This window comes from Arctopsyche grandis, chromosome 8 (assembly GCF_051622035.1).
Source record: "Arctopsyche grandis isolate Sample6627 chromosome 8, ASM5162203v2, whole genome shotgun sequence".
Lineage (NCBI taxonomy): Eukaryota > Metazoa > Arthropoda > Insecta > Trichoptera > Hydropsychidae > Arctopsyche > Arctopsyche grandis.
In genome coordinates, this window is record NC_135362.1 from 11,951,536 (window position 1) to 11,974,649 (window position 23,114).

The 23,114-nt window shown below is 30.8% G+C and overlaps 1 protein-coding gene and 1 non-coding gene across 3 annotated transcripts; one reads left to right on the forward strand and one right to left on the reverse strand.

The window, feature by feature from the left end:
• Positions 1–522: 522 nt before the first annotated feature.
• On the reverse strand, positions 523–13,689 carry LOC143915578 (proton channel OtopLc-like). Of its 2 annotated transcripts, none has more exons than XM_077436277.1 (14): positions 13,471–13,689; positions 13,222–13,380; positions 5,180–5,267; positions 4,650–4,742; positions 4,413–4,572; positions 4,225–4,330; positions 3,993–4,136; positions 3,301–3,448; positions 3,036–3,226; positions 2,649–2,958; positions 2,434–2,572; positions 1,429–1,581; positions 1,101–1,350; positions 523–1,019 (listed from the first exon to the last, which is right to left on the reverse strand). In XM_077436277.1, exons 1-14 carry the CDS (start codon positions 13,573–13,575, stop codon positions 699–701), a joined length of 2,367 nt encoding a protein of 788 aa, XP_077292403.1. In that variant the 5' UTR covers positions 13,576–13,689; the 3' UTR covers positions 523–698. The 2 variants fall into 2 exon arrangements, with proteins under 2 accessions (XP_077292403.1, XP_077292402.1); XM_077436276.1 differs by having other exon boundaries at positions 13,462–13,687.
• On the forward strand, positions 8,986–9,057 carry TRNAD-GUC (transfer RNA aspartic acid (anticodon GUC)). The gene has a single exon. It is a non-coding gene; the product is annotated as a tRNA-Asp (tRNA).
• Positions 13,690–23,114: the final 9,425 nt, after the last annotated feature.

Sequence of the window (23,114 nt, forward strand, 5' to 3'; positions counted from 1 at the left end):
GCAGCATTTTTTATTACATAAATTGCTGTATTTTGAGAGGTTGAAGAACTAATTAATCCATAGAGACCCTATGGATTTAGACTTGTACATAAATTCGTACATATTGTACATAAACTAAATTCAGATATTTGTGATATACATAGTGGGTAGGATGGTTTTTGCCAATTTGATGGAGGAACCGCTTCAACAATGAAATCAGATAAATTGGCAAAATCTGATAGGAGACGATCGACTTGGAGTAACAAATATCCAAGTCTGACCAGCAGCGTTAAATATTAGCTTGGGATCGAACCAGTTAACCTCTCGGTGTTAAACATAAAAGTAACCACCGAGCCATACTTCTGGTTATGTACATATATAATAGGTACAGTAAAAAAATCAAAATCTTGTTTTGAAAATTATTAGGCGCTCCTATTATTGAAAATTTCCATTTCGAGCCGTGATTTAATCCGTCTAAAAATATTTTTCCAACGTATTTAGTACGCATATCGAAATTGAATGAGTCAAATAAAAAACTGATATCAAACATATTTGATTTATTTTCAACAGCACAAAAGGCTTACTCAATTGTTCGAAAAATACAACGATTCGTAAAAAAAGTATTAAAAAAACAATACACCAATCCAACTTAATACTAATTAAGCTTACATAAAATGAGATTAAATAAATAAATACTTTATTAAATTTATTTTATATTATCAATGACTATTTCCAGGCTCATATGCACACTTCCAAATATCGGCCAAGCATACACTAGAATGAAATCGATAAAACATGCACAATGGGGTTGAAATGTGTCCGAGTATGGTCCACAGAATTTTCCCATAATACTCGTATCTTGCATCTTCGACGTCAGCATTTTTGATCGAAAACGTCTCAAAGATCCACGTTGCAACGTTGCAGACGATTAAGAAAGTGATCAATTCACGTCCTGGTTTAATTTTCCTCAACTTTCTAGAATTACTACAACGTCTTAGTGCGTCTATTATCATAGGAGTTTGCACAGTCACTTGCAACACCTAAAAAAATGAAAACAAATACTATAATATCTATTAAAAATATGCCAATTAAAAAATATATATGAAATTAAGCAATCGTACCATTAATAAAACATTGAAAAATTTGACAAAACTGAGATGAATCGCCGTTGGAACTAGCGTGAAACATGCCTCCATGTAAAATGCGGGGATACACACGAACAGTAGAAGATCATCGAGTAGAGATATTGGATGAGGATTCACATCTAATCTTCTGATTTGATAGTAAGCAAATACAGCAGCGACAAGCATTATCAGATGCAGACACAATTCAGAGACATCTTTGAGCATAGATCCAAAAGGCGCTGTGTTTCTGAAATACGCAAAAATTTGTATTCCATGATGATGTTAGCTTAAGATACACACACACATATATCAGGGCTATTGTTACTTGTTTGAAATTGCGATGAAGCATACGATAATGCTGACGATGGATGCCACGAGAACCATCAATCCGCCGAACCAGCCTCTGTTTGACGAATGACAGTCGATACTCAATGTTAAATTGCTTTCTGCTTGGTTACCGTCAATTGGAGTAGGAATTCTGTAAGAATGACAATTAATTAAGCAAAAAATTTAACGCTTTAAATTTAAGATGCGTTATTTTAATTGAGGAAATAAACATATGCAACTGAAGGACTTCGCTGGGATAAATATTGGGATGGGAGAAAATTAGTACAACTGATTTGGGAGCTCTCAATTTAGGTGACCGAGTCTAATAAGCCATAGCGTAGTGCACTGGTAGACCTATAGCATGCCAGTAGAGAGTTCATGGGTTCAAGTCCAAATCAATTACGCTGCTGGCGAGTTTTGTGGTTATTGAAAATATACACATCAACCATATCTTGTTAGAATTTTCCGATTTTTTTCTAGCTTAATTGCTGTGACGGATATACTCTCAGTTTCTCGCAAATTCAAGCTATTTGCACCTCGAATTTGTTCAATCTTATAATAATATGCTACCTACGTAATGTATTTTTTGTGTATTAAAATTTTGTTGATTGTCCATAGATGTGTCTATTGTATTTACTGTTATGTTTGAAAATTTGTTAGTATTTATTTACAGAATAGCCTTACCATATGTGTCGCTTAGGGGTAATTCCTCTAATGGCACATACGATTAATGTATTTAATAAAATAAATAAATCATTATATAGTCATGTTCCGAGGACAAGTGAAGGATGTATCAAAAGTGAAATGAACAGAAGCAAATCTGGAGGATTTATAAGTGAAACGGTAGCAGTAAAGAGAGGCTAAAATATGATTTCGAATATGTACAAAAGGCAGTGTAAGATAGATCCATATACAAAAAGACTATTGAGAAATAAAATGAAAATGTAATCTATACGTGATCTAATGTAACCTAACATATTTATGTATGTATATATGTACATACTTGCATTGGTCTGTTTCGTGTGATGGACTGGTATTATAACTGTCCCAATCGGTTTTATCTGGTAAATCATTTTGAGCGTGGACATCGTCTTCTTTCGAACAACTGTCAATGTTTTGCCAGAGAATGAAGAAAACTCCAGCTGAAATATAGCATATTATTTTTTCTTACATAAATTCCGACAGTACAAGATTCATTTCAGATTTAAAGTTACCTACCGATGAGTATACTGAATTCTATTGTAAATGGATACAAGTAGGGAAAAACGCTCTCAATGATGTTGTCGAATTCATGCACCGACAAACAAACGTCATCTGCTAAAGTTGAAATATTGAAGCGAAATTTCGGATCCCACGGTTGGGCCGATTTAAGCATTTTGACTTCTTCTGACGAATTTCCATAATCTCCTTTTTGGGCTTTCTTTTTCGCGTACACCGTCAACGATTCCATTATTTCTCTGATGATAGTCCACACCCAGAAACACAAACTGGATGCAATGCAGTGCATCAATGCAAAACGACCCAATTCCTATAAAAAAGTGAGTATTATAATTCATTTTGAATTTTTCAAATCGAATGCAATTAGTGAGATTTATTTGTAATTACCTTGCATTTGATTATGATAACATTGGAGTATTTAAATATGAAGAACAATTGGATGCATGAATATAATGGATACAGAATATCCAGAATCAATACATTAATACTACCGCAATCATCGTCTAAATCTGATATCAGATATATTACTTGCAAACTCAAAAAAAGAATAGAGTGTACCAAATGTCCGAGGAAAAATGCTATAATATATTGTTTTAATATTAAATTGGGACGAAATTGATAAAAAATTTGCATTTATTTGAAAAATAATTACCAGCAGCTCCCATTTTGAGATAAAAACTACCAGCGTGTCTTCCTTGGGTGAAACAATAAGGGTGGTCTAATGGCTTCGGAGGTGTGGCTGGTTTTGATAAATTCACATTTTGCTTTACATAATCAGGTATCACAGTGCTTTGATCCAGCTGTTAATATTATTAAATCATATTAAAAATATTGGTTTTTTCAGTATTTTTAAGAAATTTATTGAATGCGTTCTAAATTCGATCATAAAAATAATATTTGCTTTTTAATCTAACCAAATATCAACATAAAAAATCAACATTAAAAGCTAGCAGTATAGCTTGGTGGTTGCGTCAATGCTAACCAATGGTTCCCGGGTTCAAACCCTGGGGTGACTTCGATTAAAAAGAATTTACTCGAAAGTATGTCTATAGCTGGGCAGACTTCAATATTTGCGACACCAAGTCGATCGTTTCCTATTAAAATTTTGCAAATTTATCTGATTTCATTGTTGAAATGGTTGCTCGTCGAATAGCAAAAATATCCTAACCACTATGTCACCACTATTTGAATATGATTTCAAAATTTATAATATATTAATTTATATATGTACAAGTATAATGCCATTGATGTCACTTAGGGGCAACCCAGAATGGCATCATGGAAAAAAAACTTTTAAAATACTGATCAAATAAATAAATATCATAATTATTTTAAATAAATTACCCCAGCCCGTTGCAACTCTTCGCTCAATTCATATTGTTTTTTTTCTTCGTGATATTTATGAGCCTTATTTGTATAAATTCTGATGTCAATATACAAATAGATCAAGTATATTAATCCAACGATTACCAGGTACAAACAATAATTCTAAAATAGACGTAACATTTTTACTTTATTTATGTATGTACATATGTACTTTTTAATGAAATAAATAAATTTACTATCAAAAACATACCTCTGAAAGTCTGGTTTCAATAAATATATCAGCAATGAATAAAATTAAGCCTAAGGTTAGAAGAAACAATGCATACATGCAGCTGAGTATTGTCGTCAGAGTGCTTCTAAACATTTTAATAATTTATTAAAGTAAAAACATCGTATAATATTTTTTTGTTATTAATTTTAGTATAATATTATACTTACTTGAACGTTCTATCCTTTTCTTCAGAGGAAGTTGAATGCAAATCTAACATATCTACGGAGGCCAATGAAAAAGCTGAAGATATTTTGTGTTGTCTACTGTTTGCCGATCTAAGATCATTGCTTGACGTGGAAAATGCATTATTTTTATATTCATGAATCGCTAAAATTGAACGGAAAATCATGAGATATGAGAAATAGAAATTTTATAAAAAGATCAAACTCTACAATTGTACATACAGGTTGGATTAGGAAAACCGACATCTTGGTTTGAAAAGTTAGACCGGTTGAGACCTTCCGCTGATTTCCTTCGATATAGTCGTTCGTTGTTAGCTGTAAAAAATAAAAATTGTAAATAAAAAATAAATCACCACTTAGGAGTGCGATTAAAATAGATTCACGTAGGTTGAAGATGTTCTCAGGTGTAATTGAGCGAATCGTATTTTTATTGCGTGTGATATTTTTGATTACTTTGATAAGGCTCTTTTTGAAAATAATACATTTTCTTTATTTCGAACGAATATTGTGCATGTGTGTCTCAAAAGAAATCGAATAAAAGCAAGGAGCGTTCGAGTGAAAGAAGAAAATTGCACCTGCTACTCTGAACAATTTCCTGATAGTCAAGCAAACTCATACAATTGTTGCGAAAAAATAAAACAGCTCGTAAATCAAAGCCTCGAAAAGTTGAGAAACAGTATACAATAGGAATTAAAAATACGGTTTTTATTTTAAAAATATTACATTTCGTTTTGAAGCAAAGGTTTACGTACAATTGTAGGACGACAGCGTGTCTGCAGTAATTGCCATCACCTGTGGGCCGGTCGTTTCGTATATAGGCTCATTAGTGTCTGTGATTGTCTGCAAAATAGAAATGAAAAAATAAATAAATATTACATACGTGAACGTTTACAAAGTATTTTCACGGCGGAAATTCGACACCGTTGCATACTAATTGCATATAGACGCATTAATAACTTCATTAGTGCATCGGCATTGGCGTTCGTTGGGTCAAACTGCCGACTTAATCCCATTAAAACGCTGCAAAACCGAAAAAATAAATAAAACCGACTCGCACGTTCGGTTCCGGCGCAAAAATATTTTGGCAATTAACGCTCACTTTTGCGGATTATTGTAATTTATGCTTCATGCAAATTGTACACGTATACAATTTCATACATAGTAGCCAGATCGAAGTTTATAAACGTTGTAGATATTTTAGATATGTCTAGAATACATTTTTAAAGCAACTTTATACATATTAAAATAGATGTACTGTATTAAAACTATCACATATCGAAACCAATTTTCACGATAAAATTTTCAGCAAATACGAGAACCAAGCAACTTGCGAAGAAACTCTTATATACAAAAATAGTTTTCAATTTGAACAATAGATGTCTCATTATAAAATTTGAAAATAATTGATTATTTTAATATCTAATCTACATAAACATAAGTGTGTGTTGTTTTTATTAATTAAAGTAAAATTTTACCTCCATAAATTATTTATATATTTAATAAATACTGATTAGGTGTGCTCCGTCGAAGTGGTTTTATCTCTTTGAGAAATAAAACAGCTAACGCTTCTTTAAAAAGGTTTCTCGAATAGATAAGATTAACATCACCATTCTTCGGCTTGAAAAGCTTATAATTTTCGCGGAAAATGATACTTAGTGCAAAATTTATGTTGAAATCATAAATTTATTATGTTTGTATGACAATATACATTTTCTGTACATATGTCGCATATTAATTTTAAATTTTACTAAATTTAAATGAAAATGTATACATTTACATATATGTACATATATACTAATGGCAACAGATACAGTTTAGCGAATACATTTGTGCTGGTTGACCGTTCGCCGTAATGACTTTTGCCAATTAAGCGCGACGCGGATTGAGAGTTCAACTACGCGAGACAAGAGATCGCATCGCACCGACAAAACCGTCGGGGAAAATTGCGGAAAATCCAGAAGGAAAATCGCCTCGGAAACCAGAATCAATTGAGCGCATTTCCAACGAAGCGATTTCGCTCAGTGCATCGACGGCACTTAACCGTACATATTATCCGACCGACGTTTATGTATTCGTTTAGAATTCGAAATTGCACTTTCAATCTAATCTAATTGCCTTTTTCGTACCATCAACGATAGCGTGAAATTTATATGAACAAAAATTAGCCCCACGATCAAGCTTGCACTTTTCATTTCACTAAACGATTAACAGTCGAAGTTTTTCAATATTCCCTATTATTATTTGAGATGGATTGTTGGATATTTTTCTTGTACAATATCGAACATGACAACTAGTACATCAAGAGCACATGGAAAAATAGAGCCATCATTTGTTATTGGCTAGCAGTAAGCTTGGTGGTTGCGTTATGGTAAACACCGAGATGTTGCCGGGTTCAATCCCGTGAGGTGACCTCGATTGAAAAAAATGTATTCCGAGTATTATATGTAGTGCTGCTGGTTATACGTGGGTATTTGACTCCAAGTCGATCGTTTTCTATCAGAATTTGCCAATTTATCTGATTTTACTGTCGAAATGGTATCTTTGCACTTCCCATTTTGCGAGTAATAAATATCGAATTGTCTTATACAAGTTGGTTCACCCTAATTGATTGCATTAATGATTTTGTCAAGGATTTGAACAATAAAACTCCGAAATTGCTAGAAATTAAAACTAATTACTGAGTAATCCTGATGGTGATTGAATTGAAACTTAGTTAATCAGATTATGATTATTCATTACAGGTTTACCTGTAATGAATAATCATAAGAGCTTATTTCTGATTAGTTTAGATTTATATAAAATTAGGTGAATTGCTTCTAAACATTGGTAGATTCTTTTAATATGTACCATATATAAAAATAAAAATAATCAAATATACAATACTTAAATTTATATTCGAAGACAATAGAATTAACTTTCATAAAGCAAAGTTTCGTTATCAGTGAGTTTTATGTTTTTTTTAATTCGCGTGCTAACATGATGATGAAGCTACATACATATTTAAATATGTATGTACATATATGTAATTATTAAAATTCTATTCGGGGATAGATTATGTTGAGATGTTAGGACTTTATTTTGAAATAAGGCAATTAAATTTTGATTTTAAATATAGCCATTCGATTAGAGGGATTTCCTATAATCTGTAACGCTTTTGTTCTACTTTATCTACGTGCTTTGCACGGATTTAAATTATCTTGTATCTACATAAATATCTGTGAACTTTGAACGAATTTAGATTGTCTGTGAAAATATGCATTTTATGTTTGTATACAATGCTTTCACAATTGACAAAAATATTCTACGGTTACCTCAAATGCTCAACCCCGTATGGATAACCGTTTTCAGAATTAATGTTTATATATATATATATATATATATATATATATATATATATATATATATATATATATATACATATATTTAAAATATGTTGGAAGTGTTTTTCTTATACCTATGTACATACGTATGTATATATTTGGTTTTTCCGAACATTTAAATTATTTTTCAAAATATACATATACATATGATTTTTTTGAATAAAGATAACATCACATGATATCATGACTGAATTTAAATTTGTTAATACAATTATGTAAATAGTTGAAATTTCATCAGTATCATCTACCTATGTATGTATATGTTAATAAACGAACACTAAGTATTATAAAATAATGCGATTAAATACGACACATACATACATACATATTATGAATATAATTCATTTTAAATTTATTAAAAAAATATTATATAAGTTTTATGTATGTTTATATAAGTCTTATAAGTTTTATGCAAATTGACACGTTTCCAAATATGTTAGGTCGCACCGTTTTTTACTTTATTTTCTGTTGGATTAAAATAAGGTGACTATTCGTACTGGCTATATAGATACAGTACTGTTTTTTTTGGGTATTTGTCCGGGAAAATCGTAGGATAAAACCAGTACACTTTATGTAACAAGATTTTTTGATTTAATAGATGGATTGAAATACAATTTATGTAAGCTTTTAGTGAAAATTATGTCGCCTAAAAAAATATTGACACATTAGTTGAATACTGTCTCTGTTTACCAGAAACAAATGCACATGCCGATCGACTTTTCTTTGAAGAAAAGTATGTGATACTGTAATAAAACACAACTAAATGATGAAACTTTAAAACGATTGCTAATCGCTAAGTATAATCCTAGCCAGTCTTAAGTAGCATTTTAAAAGAGTATTCGACAAAATGAATTTATGTTTTATAACTGTGCGTATATGTTTATACAATGTTTCTTTTCAATATAATATTTTTTTTGAAAAAATATCCTGCTTTGTAATTAAAAGAAAAGATCAACCTAGATTAAAATATCTTCAAAAATTTTTGATCGATAGAAAGGTTTTGGATGACGTTGTTTTCGTCTTATCAATATATTATACATATATGAAAATGTTTACATTTGAAAACAGATAAATGCTGTTATTTAAATTTGTATATAAATTTATCAAAATATTTACATATACATAATAAATATAAAGATAAATTTTGACTACAGGAAGAAAGAGACCAAAACCCACAGTCCTCGGTAGTATAGTGGTCAGTATCCCCGCCTGTCACGCGGGAGACCGGGGTTCGATTCCCCGCCGGGGAGTTTTTTTTGTGATTTTTCATGCCACATTGTGACTGGATGTGTCACTTTATTGCATCACTAATTTTAAAATAATAAAATGTTTGTAATGATGATATTCGGTGACGAACTTTTTTAAAAAACACGAGGTTTATCTTACAATTACGGTGACTATATTTTTTTGGAGATAATAAAGTACATACAAAGAATCGTTTTATAAATTAAAAGATGTTTTATAAATTTATAACATCTAATATATAATTTCGAAAGAAACTTTGTATGTAAGGTTTAATTTAACTATGTAGATAAGGTTTGTTAAGGTTTGTTAAAAGACATTAATTTAGAACTTTTATTAATACCGCAATTCGTGCTTTAAATAAAATCAAAAATTGTACACATACATATTTACAGCTTATTTCGAAGTTGCATTTCGTATGCTTCCAGTGTCTTTATTTTTAATTGGGTTTTTTCCTTGGCCCACATATTTTTCATCAATGAAAATAATCGTTAAATTGAAGCATTAGATCCAGGGATTAAATAAGGAAAATTCAAAGATTTTTAAAATGTTTACGAAATGAATCTTTTTATCTGTGAAATATATACAATTTTCAACCCACCTTTGTTAGCAGGGCTTGTCGTTTTGTCGCCATTCTTCGATCTTTTCATTTGTGACATTACATTTAATATACGAAACTTCACCGAATAATTTTTCGTCAAATATGTTTAAGGATCTGTTATTTCTAGACTAGAAATAAACAAAAAGCTTTCATCGATCGTCGTCCACAGAGGAATTTATCGTAATAGAACACATTAAAATACTTCCATTTCCACAAAACTTGAATAATCAATACAGGTTTGATAAAATTTATGAATTCCATCTTTAAATATTTTGGCGATAATATTTTTAACGACAGTCGATTTTACAAAGTAAAGGACAAAAGGGAAATTTTAGAAAATAAATAAATCTAAAGGACATAACAGTGAAATAAAGGATAGAGCAGTGTAATAAATGACAGAGCAGTGAAATAAAGGAAAAATCAGTGAAATAAAGGACTGTCATCTTAAATTAAGGACGTATGGTCAGCGTATGTACATAACATATAATGATTCTCATAACTTATTTTTGTTGTTTTTTTGATGGAATGATTTGTTTCCGTTTTGATTTATCATGTCGATGTTATCAATTTTATCAATGAACGGACTCAACAATTGAAAGTAAATTGCATCGGAATAAACTTTTCCGAGAATAACATTTTATGCACTTGTATGAACAAGCGGTAAACAATGACGCAATATATGTAATGTGAAATTACTTTTTCTTCTTGAATTTGGAAATAGTGTACAGGTAGTCCTCGACTTACGACGGTTCGCACTTACGACCGAAAAAAAAAATTTATTAATTAATTATTTTTCAAAAATTGATTGATAAATCTCAAGCGGATGTGAGTTATGAAAACGGGGAATTCTCTTTCGGAAGAAATGAAACATCGCAGTAGTTTTAAAAATTAAGTTATGACTCATTCTTTTGGGATTCGTCACCAGTCGCACGACGGTAACAAACTCATACGGTCATTACTGTTTGTTACATAACTGTTCGTTATTGTTTTAGGATGTTTATTTTCTCAATTTCGCGTTGATTAGTGCTCAAATTTTTATTTATAATAACATTTATTATGTGTGATAAAGAAACGTGATAATGACTGATAAAGAAACTGTTGTTAAAAAAAGAGAAAGGCGATAGACTTAGAAATGAAACTTGAAGTGATAAAACAATATGATAGTGGTAAAAAAGTGATGGACTTGGCAAATAATTTGAAATTGTCACATTCAACGGTCTCCACTATTTTAAAAGATAAAGAAAAAATTCGTAAAGCCGTTAAAGGGTCCTTGTCAATCAAATCTAAAATAATAAATAAAAAAAGATTCGGACCCATTCAACCAATGGAAAAATTACTAGTGATTTGGATCGATGACAAGATTGAAAAACGAATTCCATTGCGTCTCTTAAAGCTCATTACATATTTAAAAATTACATTTGCGCAAGGCATTGAAGCAATAGAAGAAGGAAAAACTTTTTAAGAATTTTGGAAAAATTATAATATCCTTCATGCTAGAAGAAATATAGATAATGGATGGGCCCTTTAAGGGCTAAAGAATTTACTTCAGCATGTATGTACGGAATATAGAAAAAACTCACCAATCGATTTGAACCCGTTTCTCTTTGCATATACGAAAAAGAAAAAAATGTCGAGGATATTACTAACCTAATCGTACAATTTAGTGAACATCTACAATTTGACGTAGATAACGAAGACATCAACCATCTTCTAGAAAATGATTCAGAAGATCTAACCCATGCAGAATTATAAGATCTTGAAACTCAAATGGTTGCAGAAGAGGATGTTGATGAAAATGAATCAATCACATCTGCGGAACCGCTGAAAAAATTTGTATTGAAAGAAATGGCTGCTGCTTTTAATTTAACTAATCAAGGAATACAAAAGTTTGAAATGATGGACCCAGACAGTGAAAGATTTTCAAATGTGAACCGCAGGATTCAAGAAAATCTCGCATGCTACCAAGAAATATATATAGAGAAAAAACAGGATACTGTTCAAACAAAATTTTCAGGACACATTTTTCAAAAAAAAACTCATACGACTGTATCTCAAACTGAAGATGAAGAAATGGATTTTACTTATGTGATAATTGATGAGGATGTATAATTTATAATTAATAAGTACAGATGATGTAGATGTTTAATTTTTTTTAAATTTAAATATGAATTCATTTGAATTACTGTATTAATAAAAGTAAGTAAAATCACCGAAAAAAAAATATAAATATATTCCTCGAATTACGACGGATTCGACTTACGACCGAGGTTCAGGAACGTATCTCCGTCGTAAGTCGAGGAATACCTGTATATATCTTTTAACTATTTATAATCTTTGATATGTGACTTATGTATATTGTGTATTTACAAGGTTTATAGTAGGTTTATTTCATAAATCAGAACATAGCCATTTATTTGGGTTGCAAATAACATATGATACTGTGTAATTGATTAGGAAAACGCTTTGGGGTTTCCTGGTATATATGTATATGAATAAATAATTAAATATGCGTATATATACACAGAGCCGTAGCAATGCTTTTTGCGTTGCTGCGGCTTTGGAAAATATCTAATTTGGCGCCTCTTTATGTTTTTGCCGTATCAAATAAAAAATATTACGAAAAATAGATTTATCAAAATATAAAAATTGAGTAAAACTAAAATTACGAGAACTGAAAAACAAAACGTTTTAATATTATAAATACCCCATTTTGCCAATGTCGCACAAACGAAATCGTTTTTATTTTGTGAAAATAAAAAAAAATGTATATTAGACAATATAAAAACGTATTTTAATTTTAATGTATTTAGTATTTAATATATAAAGTAAGAAAAAAAAGGCGCAAGTAAAATGTTTTTCAAATATATACAATAAATTCACCAGTTTTTGAATTTTGAGGACTAAATAAAGTAAATAAATTTTTTTCGACAAATGATAGCTATGCAGGTACAAAAGACGTATAAAGAAAGCGTCGAATTGATGCTGAAGTTGCATGAAAGATTTAAAAATAAAACTGAAATATTTTTCCTTTTCTACATATTAGAATTATTATAAATTTTAAACGTTATCAAAGTACTATGTTATTAAGTTATCAACATACATATAATTCTTTAATTCACATTCTTCACCACTGGTCGATCTTAAATGGTTTTTGATCATTTGAAAAAAAATAAAGAAAAAATAGGCGACGGGCGCCCAAGGCGCCCTTAGCCCTTGGCAACCGCCCTGTTGCCAATGCGTTGCTGCGGTACTGTATACACGGTTCGGTGATTACTGGTCACAAATTACTCGTCACAAAGTCACTAAAATCTCTATAACGGAACATCTGGCAGCCGAAAAGTCCATCATACTAACGATAACTATCATAGTAACGAGAACTTGAGTGCTAAATATTGTGTATTCGCGATTTTCATGGTAAAAATTGTCTTTGTGACCACCCCAATGTGACGAATAGTCCAATTACCGTATACACACATATATACATAGAGGTGGAGAAGTCTTTCTGATTTTGAATTTTGATATTGAACTAAAATAACTTATAATAAATAATAAATATTCATAATTTAATTACCTTTCTTGGGATGAACTTTCTTTGAATTGGATCATAGACTATGTCATCCATGCTAGCCATGGATCTCACAGGTCTCGTTGATGCAGGACCACGACTTTTATGAGACAATCCGGGTTGACTGTAATGACGTTTTTTGGAGGACTCTGTTGGCTTTTTGGTCTAGAAAATAAATACATTTAAATTAGTCGTCATCAAATATTTTACACATTTTTTAAAGCAATATACATAGAAGGCATTTACATTTTTTACCATGGTAAATCTGTTTTCACTGGCGTGACCATTGTTTAATTCCTCTATAGTGGGATATCCTTCGATTCCTTCAGGAAAATTATCGTCTTCCTCTGCGCTCCTCATTATTTTTTCTTTTAAATCAGAGTTTAGTTAGATTAAGAACTAGTTTTGGATAAAGATTCAGCCGGAATGCAAATCCGTTGAATACTTATCCGCGTTTGAATCGAGCGCGAGTGCAAAGATTTACAGATTTTAGATTTATCACAAAAATTGTTATCTAAGGTTTAAATCCAGTTGATAAATTGATCTCATAATGATAGAACAAATAGGTGAAAATAAAAAAAATATATTGAATTTAATATATTATCTAATCCGTAGGATTAGAGTAGTAATGCATATATGTACATACATATGTACACTCTGATGATTCAATCAATATTGTAATTAAATTACTCTAATTGACAAAATAACGCAAGTCAGCTATAATTCGAATATTTATTTGGTGTTCTATAGTTAAATTTTGTATCAGAAAAAAAATTGATATTTAAATTAAAAATAAATCCCTATTTGAAATAATTCAATACAATAAAGAATTTTATTATTCAATTTTGGAATTAATGATGAATTTTTGAAACAGAACCATGTATTTTTATATTCATATATCATACATGGTTCAACGATCATTCCCCAAAAGCGATCTCGCGCACGTCAATAAAATCTCGATCATCTGGCACCCAAACACTCCATCAATCGAAAGCCAAATATTGTACTAATGAGAACTCGAGTGCCAGATATTCCGTATTCACGATTTTTGTGGCAATGATTGTCGTGCGCGCAATCGCAATGTGCAAAATAATTCGTTTATACATATGTATATGGATAATACATTTTAATAAAAAAGTTTCGTGTGTAATATTTAAAATATGCGTGGTTTGTTTTTAGACTACAAATTTTTTTGTGCATTCTCCAAGTTCATCTGATAAGAAGTTGAATTAAAAAATACGTAGGCTTTTCTTAATCCTCAGATTCTTTTGTATAATTGATTGAGTGCTTATTATGAGTTTTAATTTTTTTTTGGAATTTTTTTTCCAAATTAGTTCACAACTAATTTGTTTTTAAATTATATAATATTAAGGAGTGATCTTAAATTTTACTATTTTGTATATAAAGTTATAAGGAAATATATGTACATATATGTATGTATGTATAAGAAAATGTTTTAACAATAATGCAATAAACTGTGCGTGCATATTTCATAAAAAAAAAACATTTTTACTAAGATTAACGTAATAAAATAAAAATAAATATGTTCAAATAAAAAAAAGTTTTAATAATATTGTAATTCATGGAAAGTATTTAAATTGATGAAAATAGAATAAACGTGTTCCACTATTTGTCACCTGACATATTATTCCAATATTAGATATCATCATCATCATCATTTACAGCCATTCGCCATCCACTGCTGGATGAAGGCCTCTCCAACACGCTTCCACTCGTCTCTGTTTTGCGCAACACTCATCCATCTCATTCCGCACATTTTCCTAATTTCGTTCACCCATCTTCCTTGCGGTCTTCCTTTTACTCTTTTGCCTTCTCTCGGGTACCATTCAAGCACTTCTTTTGTCCACCTTTCGTCCATCCTCCTAGCTACGTGACCCGCCCATTGCCATTTCAATCTCTTCACTCTATCCACTATGTCCACTACCCTTGTCATATTTCTCACCCACGTGTTCCGCTTCCTGTCTTTCCTCGTTATGCCAAGCATACAGCGTTCCATACTTCTTTGAGTGCATTGGATTTTATTTTGCATCTTGGCGTTCAGTGTCCAAGTTTCACATCCATACGTCATCACTGGCAAAACGCATTGATCAAAGATCCTTTTCTTCAGGCAGAGTGGCATTTTTGATTTAAAAACAGCATTCATCCGTCCAAATGCACTCCACCCCAATTTCATACGTCTCTTTATCTCTTCATTTTTACTACCAGACATGTCAATTATTTGACCTAAATATAAATAATTATTTACTACTTCTACTGGTTTATCATCTAAGGGGATGCTATCAGGCATGCAATAACTATTGAACATTAGTTTAGTCTTATCTACGTTAATTTTTAATCCTACTTTTCTACTTTCCCTGTCCAGCTGTGTTAGTCTGATAAGTAGGTCAGCTGAATCACGAGCTACTAAAACTATATCGTCTGCGAACCGAAGGTGACTCAAAAAGCGACCATTGATGCTTACTCCGGCTGTATCCCAATCCAATTTCCTGAAAACTCCCTCAAGCACCGCATTGAATAACTTGGGCGAGATTGTATCTCCTTGTCTTACTCCTTTTCCTATGCTAAATCTATCTGTACCTGAAAAAATTTTAACTGAAGCTGTGGCATTCTTATATATTGTAGCTAACAGTCCCACATAGGGTTCCGGCACTCCCTGTGTTTTTAGAGCGTTAAGTACTGCATTATGACTAACTGTATCGAAGGCTTTCTCATAATCGACGAAACCTAGGCACAGTGGCCGTTGATATTCGTTGGCGCGCTCGATTAGTTCGCCAACTACTTGGAGGTGGTCCATTGTGCTGAAATTTGCCCTAAACCCTGCCTGCTCTATAGGTTGGTTCTCGTCGAGGATATTCTTCAGCCTTTCTGTAATAACCTTCGTGAAGAGCTTGTAGACCGCTGAAAGTAGACTAATGGGTCGGTAGTTCTTGATATCGCTTTTGTCGCCTTTTTTGTGTATTAAAATGATAGTTGCGTTATTCCATCCTTCTGGTATAGCTTGGTTCTGGATGCATTTGCTGAAAAGCCTAGCTAAGATATTAATTAGGGGGGGGCCGCCACATTTTAGTAAGTCGATGGGAATATTATCTTCCCCTGGGGTTTTACCATTCTTTGCAGTTTTTAGCGCGGCCTCTACTTCGCTAGGCAATACTGCAGGAACCCTTTGGCCGTGTGTCGATTCCAGAGTGGGGAATTGGCCGTTGTCGTTCTCGTATAGTTTTGCATAGAACGTGTAAACTCTGTCTATGATTTCTTCTCTATTCCTAATTATTACTCCGCTCTCTGATCTGATTGCGATCATTTGGTTTTTGCCTAAGAAAAGATCCTGTTTGCACTTTTTCAGGCTACGGTTATTCTTAATGGTATTTTCTATTAGCTTGCTGTTAAAATCCCTGACATCCCTGACTATTCTCTTCTTAATTTCCTTATTTACTAGATTGTATTCTTGCTTATTATTATCCCTATCTAAATTCCTTTTATGCTTAATTAGGTTTTTTGTTTCCGCTGAAATTTTGCTTAATTTAATCTGTTTCCTGAAACCACCTAATTTCTTACCTGTTGAGGTTAGAACCGAACTAATTACAGTGTTCAATTCCTCGATGTCTGCTTCTGGGTTTAATTTCCCGTATCGATTTCCAAGTTCGAGTTCGAATTCCTTTTTCCTAGACCTTAGTTGAGCGAAACCTGGAGAGTTACTGCATCCTTTTATTAATTTCCTACGTTCGCAATTTATATTAATGGCCATCTTGGCACGGACTAATCTGTGATCGCTGCCTATATCTACTTTACTTAAAACACTAACGTCTTTAACGGAGTGCAGGGCATTTGTTAGGATGAAATCGATCTCGTTTCTGTCTCCTTTAGGACTCTCCCAAGTCCACTTATTGTTGGTGTTTTTCCTGAAAAATGAATTAGTGATGAAGAGCCTGTTGTGTTCTGCGAATTCTATGAGGCGATCGCCTCTGTCGTTTCTTTGGCCGGTACCAAAATTGCCTACTGCTCTTTCTGTGTTTGCCTTTTGTCCTATTTTTGCGTTAAAGTCGCCCATGATTATTTTAAAGTGGTGGCGGCTATTATCGTATGCGCCCTGTAGTTTTTCGTAGAAGTCTTCTATTTCCTCGTCTGGGTGGCTAGATGTGGGGGCGTACACTTGGAAGATTTGACAAGTGTACCTGCTCGAGATTCTTAATACTACATAGCATATACGTTCCGATATGTCGTTTATTTCTATAATATTTCTTTCTATTCTCTTATTGATAAGAAACCCTACTCCTCCTATTCTACCATTTGGTAGCCCTCTCCAGTAGAGACAGTTACCACTTTTTAGGATTATTTGGTTTTCCTGTTTTCGTCTTACTTCGCTAAGTCCTACTAAATCCCATTTGATACTTTCTAGTTCATTCTCTAATGCAAGCACACTTCCTTCACTCGATAACGTTCTTACATTGTACGTGGCTAAATACAGGTTTCTATTAGCTAAGCTATCATCCATCGTCACTCTTACCTTGTTGGAGGTTTGGATATTATTTTTCTCGCATTTATCCAAGATGTGTTGAGAAAAAGGCGGTACTTGAGAGAGATTTCCATTCAAGGAGTGAGTTCTTACCGCCATAAACTCTTCTCTGTGGTCAGCTTTGACATATAGTCATCCTAGGTATCACTTGGTAGATATATCAGGAATAAACTCGAATCTATCTACATACATATCTATGTATGTAGATAGATTCAATTATACCGAATTGCTATTATATTTCAATTATATTATTAAACGATTCATTAAAGCGTATAGAGTTTATTAGCGTTAAAGAGATTACAGTAAAATGGATTTATGGAAAAGAAACAATAAAATATTCTATGAATGGCTTTTCATCATTTTTTATTCTGATAGCAGTTCAGTCATGTATAAGGAAAAATTTTGTCTAAAACATAAAATGATAAATATATAATGATAAATTCACTTTTGATTTGACTCAAAAAATTTTTTTGAAACCTTTCGAACGAAAGTATATTATAGTGGATATTTTAAAAAGGTGACAACTCTTTAAAAAATATTTGATTATCAAAAATAAAATGTAAATCAAACTATTTTAATCGGTCAATATTTTCATTGATGCCGGGGGTAATGTTTTTGAACATACGGGAACTTTGTATGATATTTTATTATCGTTCTTTTTATTTACGTGAATATTTTGAATGAAAATATTCATTTGATCATTTTGCTTTTGTGCTAAGCAATCAAAAAAATCTTCAAGTATTCTGAAATTTTTGTAATAAATTGAAAATATACATATATAGATAGTTCATATTATTTAAAGTGGAAGGCTTTGTATACTTTAGATCAGATATGTCTTTCCATTTCATATTTGAAATAATTTCTTTGGGTACACTCTTAACATCGAAACACTCAACCTTTTCCGGATTATTCAATTTAGAAAACTGTAAATTGATTGGCAAGAATGTTTGGAAGGCTGATTCTTTTATATCTGTAGGTTCTAGTTTTGTGTTTGTCGGTGAAATTTGTTGTTGAATAAGTTTCGATAATAATGCCTATATTAGACACAAAAAAATAATTATTAAAATGATTTTTTTTCTAATTTTAAGTGAAATGTATAATATGCATATAAATATAAGTACTTCAAACTTCTCCGATGCTTCAAAATTTTGATCTGGAATGACACTGACATCTTTTACATGAATTGGAATACCTTTATCTAACTCATCATTAAGCCTTGTCTGAAAAAAATATCGCAATATCGTATTACTTCATCTATTGATACTTTGTATATATGTAGATAAAGTAAAAACTAATTATGTATATTTAGCTTCATTTTACCGAAAATATATCTTGAATGAAGTCGATCATATTTTCCACATTTTTTGTTGAATATTCATTATCTAAAATTGATGACCACTCGGCAAAATCTTTTGCTATCTGAAATGTAATTTTTTATATTATATTTGGTGAAAGTTGAATTTTAGATGTATTTGAGATGTATGTGTATGAAACTATGTGATTTTAATTACTTTGTTCATTGCAATATAAGCTTTCTTTTCTAAAGAAATAGTATCGTCTTCTTTCGGTAGTTCCATTAAATATTTAGATGACCATGTTATCATATCTCTTTCAGATTTATTTCCAAATAACAGGTTCATGTATGGTTGGGCTTCATTTTTACAATAAAACCTAAATATATTATAACGTTATACAAATTAAAAATGTTTAAAATATTAACAATAATAAAAAGCTTGTAAAAGTAGATAATTTTTTAATGCATGTGGATTATGTATAAAAAATTACATATATTTAAAACAATAATTGTGTAAATACAAAGATAATGATGTCTTTAATGAAAATACCTATTCTTATCTGAAGTATTGACATTTAACTCCCATTTTTCAATGGAATTATACGTTTGCTTTTTTCCATTTGCAAATTTATCAAAAACGACATTGTTAATGTGACGTATTGTATGAAAATTTTTGATATTCCAGTAGTTTTCATCACTTATAACTTTTGGTTCGACATAAATGTTCTTCCAAAGTTTTAAACTATTTATTTTCTTTTTATACATCATATCAATTCTCATGCAAACGTTGATTTTATAATCATTTGAAAATATATGTTATAAGAAGAAGAATATGGACAAATGAAAAGTAATAAAAGTAAATATACAAACAAATGAAAAGTAATATAATATTTAAGCATATAATTTATTATATAAAATATGACTTGGTATAATACTATTTTCAAATAAAATGGATATTGATTTAATAAAATTTATAAAAACGATAGATTTTTCAACGTGTTATTAATTTCATCAACTGCGACCTTAATAGTATCTGGCGGTTCTGACATTTTTCTCGAACTTTGTCCAGATAATTGATTTTTTATGTCAATTTTAGGAAGAAGATTTCTTTCGTCATATTTATGAATGGCCCGTATTTTTTTTAAGTTTTCACGATGTAACATTCCAGTGTTTTTCAAAAAAATTGGAGATTTGCTACCCGGATGGTCGATGATCCACTGACAAAAATCGTGGACGCATCTAAAAAATTCAATTTATATTTTAAAATAAAAGTCAAAGCATGATTTCAACATATATAAGTTAAGTTAAGAATTAGATATTTACTTTAATTTTGTTATATCTCCCCAAACATTTTCCATTGTGGTAACTTTTTGTGGTAAGTGATGTAGTCTTTGCCAATTATCTCTGGTGTTATTTAAAGGTGGTCTCCATTGCATGCTTTTAGATAAATTTTTACCAAAAGCTGTTCTCTTAGCGGATCTTTTTTCTGCTAGTACATTTTGCACAATTTTCCTTTTTAATACTTCTTCATGTTGAGCCTTATATGAAACAATCATGAGATAAATCATTTTGTAGTATAAAATAATTCCAATATAAATCTGTGAATTGGAAATTTTATCACTAACTAGGGGATAATTTGATGACATAGCCACTTGCTCTGGAACTGATATCATTTCTTGAGGATAAACTTGTAAGCTTCTTACAATATGTGCATTGAATTCAATCTGAAGGTAAAAAAAAATGAAATTAAAAAGTTTCAAAAGATATAGTATATTTTTCTGATTTCAATGATGTAAAAGATTAGGAATATCAATACTTGGAAAAGTTCTTTCACTATATCTTCTTGGAATAGTGGAGAATCATATCCGCCGAGACTACGCATGTACGTACAAAACTCGGAACAGATCTGTAAAATAAATGTTCACATATTTCTCTTTTCCATATTTTTTAAATGTAAATTTGGATAGTTAAAATGTCCACCTTTGTCGTCAAATCATCAGCTCGTCTTATCAGACCTTTCTCCATTTCAGTTTCTGGTGGTAGGTAATTTGATTTCCAAGTTACTTGTTCCCTCTCAGTCCTATTGAAAAAATCAAAGTATGGATTCGTATTGGGATCATCTGGTTTGAGTCTGAAATATTATATATTTACATCAGTTTTGGAAATCATTGATCTCATATATGTATATGCAAGAAATTAATTACCTTGGTGATGGAGGTTCAACTGAAGAATCACTGTAATATTCATCAGTGGTGTCCTTTTCAACAGGTATCAATGGCAGTGCTTTAGATATGTTGCGAATTCCTTTGTAAAGTCTTTTGTACGTCTTTCTCTAAATATTTAAAGATTAAAATAATCAAATCACATCATTAGGAAATCATTTTTTAATTTATTTAGTTTTACTTTGACTATTTGTAGTTTTTCTTTAACATCTTCATCGAGGCCGACAATTTTTGCAACTTTTTTATACAAGTCATCTGGCAATACTTTGGAAACTTGTTCACTCTCCTGGTCAATAGCCTGACAATGATAGTAGATAAAATTGTAATAACAACAGGAAATGTTTAAAAATAATTATAAATTTGATGAAATATATTACAGATATGTCAACAATATCAGGATTTTCAAATTCAACAGTTTTAAGATGCTTCTTCAACAGAGTCATTGTGTTTCTATTGGAAGGTACTTTGAAATGACTATCTAACACATAGATTGTTACTAATCAACATTTTGAATATTACCAAGCAATTGTGTGATCAATACAATATTTATGAAACAACTTCATAAGAAAAATAAATAAATAAATTCAAACTTTATCTAAGAGTTTTAAATATTTTGATTAATTTGGTTATCAAACGAAGTCATTTTATACATTTATTGCGTATCATATTATTACAAATCCAATAAAATTTGGATGTCAAACTAAATAAAAGCTTTAATAAAAATGTAGTAGTAATGTTTTCATCAAAGCTGTAAAAGCTTCTTCTTGAATTACATAGATGGCATTAGCATTTATATAATAATTAAACAAAATCAATTAATTATTTATGGTGTCATTGCATAGTATGATCATATTAGATTATATTTATTGAACAATATATTTTTAATATTTTGACAAATATTTCATTTAAACGCTTAAGAATTTGAACAATAGATGTCTCTTTAAAAATTTTATCAAGAATTGTAAATTTTTTTCTTAATTTCAAATTAAAAGTATGTATAATTAATTACATATGTATATTTGTGGGACCAATATTTTTGTATATTTTCTGTAATCTATCTTTACTTTTTATGAAATTTGCATATACTATAACACTAAAATAGGAAGGTATTATTATGCATTTTCTATATGTATGTTTATACTTATAGAAAATGATTAAAACATTTGATAATAAGAGCTTCATGTGTATATATATATATATATATATATATATATATATATATATATATATATATATATATATATATATATATATATGGGTATTAAAAATATACATATAATAGGAAATTCTCTGTATGACAATAACGTATCAATTTCTCGCTTGGATCGAAATTATGTTCACGAAGCAATCTCCGAACGAACCAAACGCGGTTATGCGAATGTGAGGCTTATGGCGTTGACGGTAATGCTTGTTCATTATCCATTCATAATCTGCATAAATTTAAATAATCTGCACATACTCCAGGGTTGACAATCATAATCCCATCATCTAGAATTTTATAGCCCGTTCAGAGAAGCATTATACGCAGCATACACGTTTGAATTATTGAATGAAATTTTGAAAACATCACGCAATGCTTTGAATTGAGACGGTTGAGATTTATTTAAAATATTAAATGTTCGATCCATACATGTACATATTTTGTGCGAACGGTTGAATTCCGATGAAAATGTATTCTAGTGATCTGGAAATATCAACAGTGGGATTTACCATTTTAAAAGAGATGAAAGTCCCTTTTAAAATGATTAAAGATTTAATTTTTTATTGGGTCATACAGGTAACACAAAGTAAGCAAAAATTATACCAATAATTTTCTTAACATAATATCATGCAATTTCTACAGCAATAT

Excerpts from the sequence above, each read along its gene's own strand:
- LOC143915578 (XM_077436276.1), bottom strand. The coding sequence starts at position 13,575 with ATGAGGAGCGCAGAGGAAGACGATAATTTTCCTGAAGGAATCGAAGGA. Across the intron at positions 4,573-4,649 it reads CGGTTTTCCTAATCCAACCT|CGATTCATGAATATAAAAAT; the intron begins GTATGTACAATT and ends GTTCAATTTTAG. Across the intron at positions 4,331-4,412 it reads GAAAAGGATAGAACGTTCAA|AAGCACTCTGACGACAATAC; the intron begins GTAAGTATAATA and ends TAAAATGTTTAG.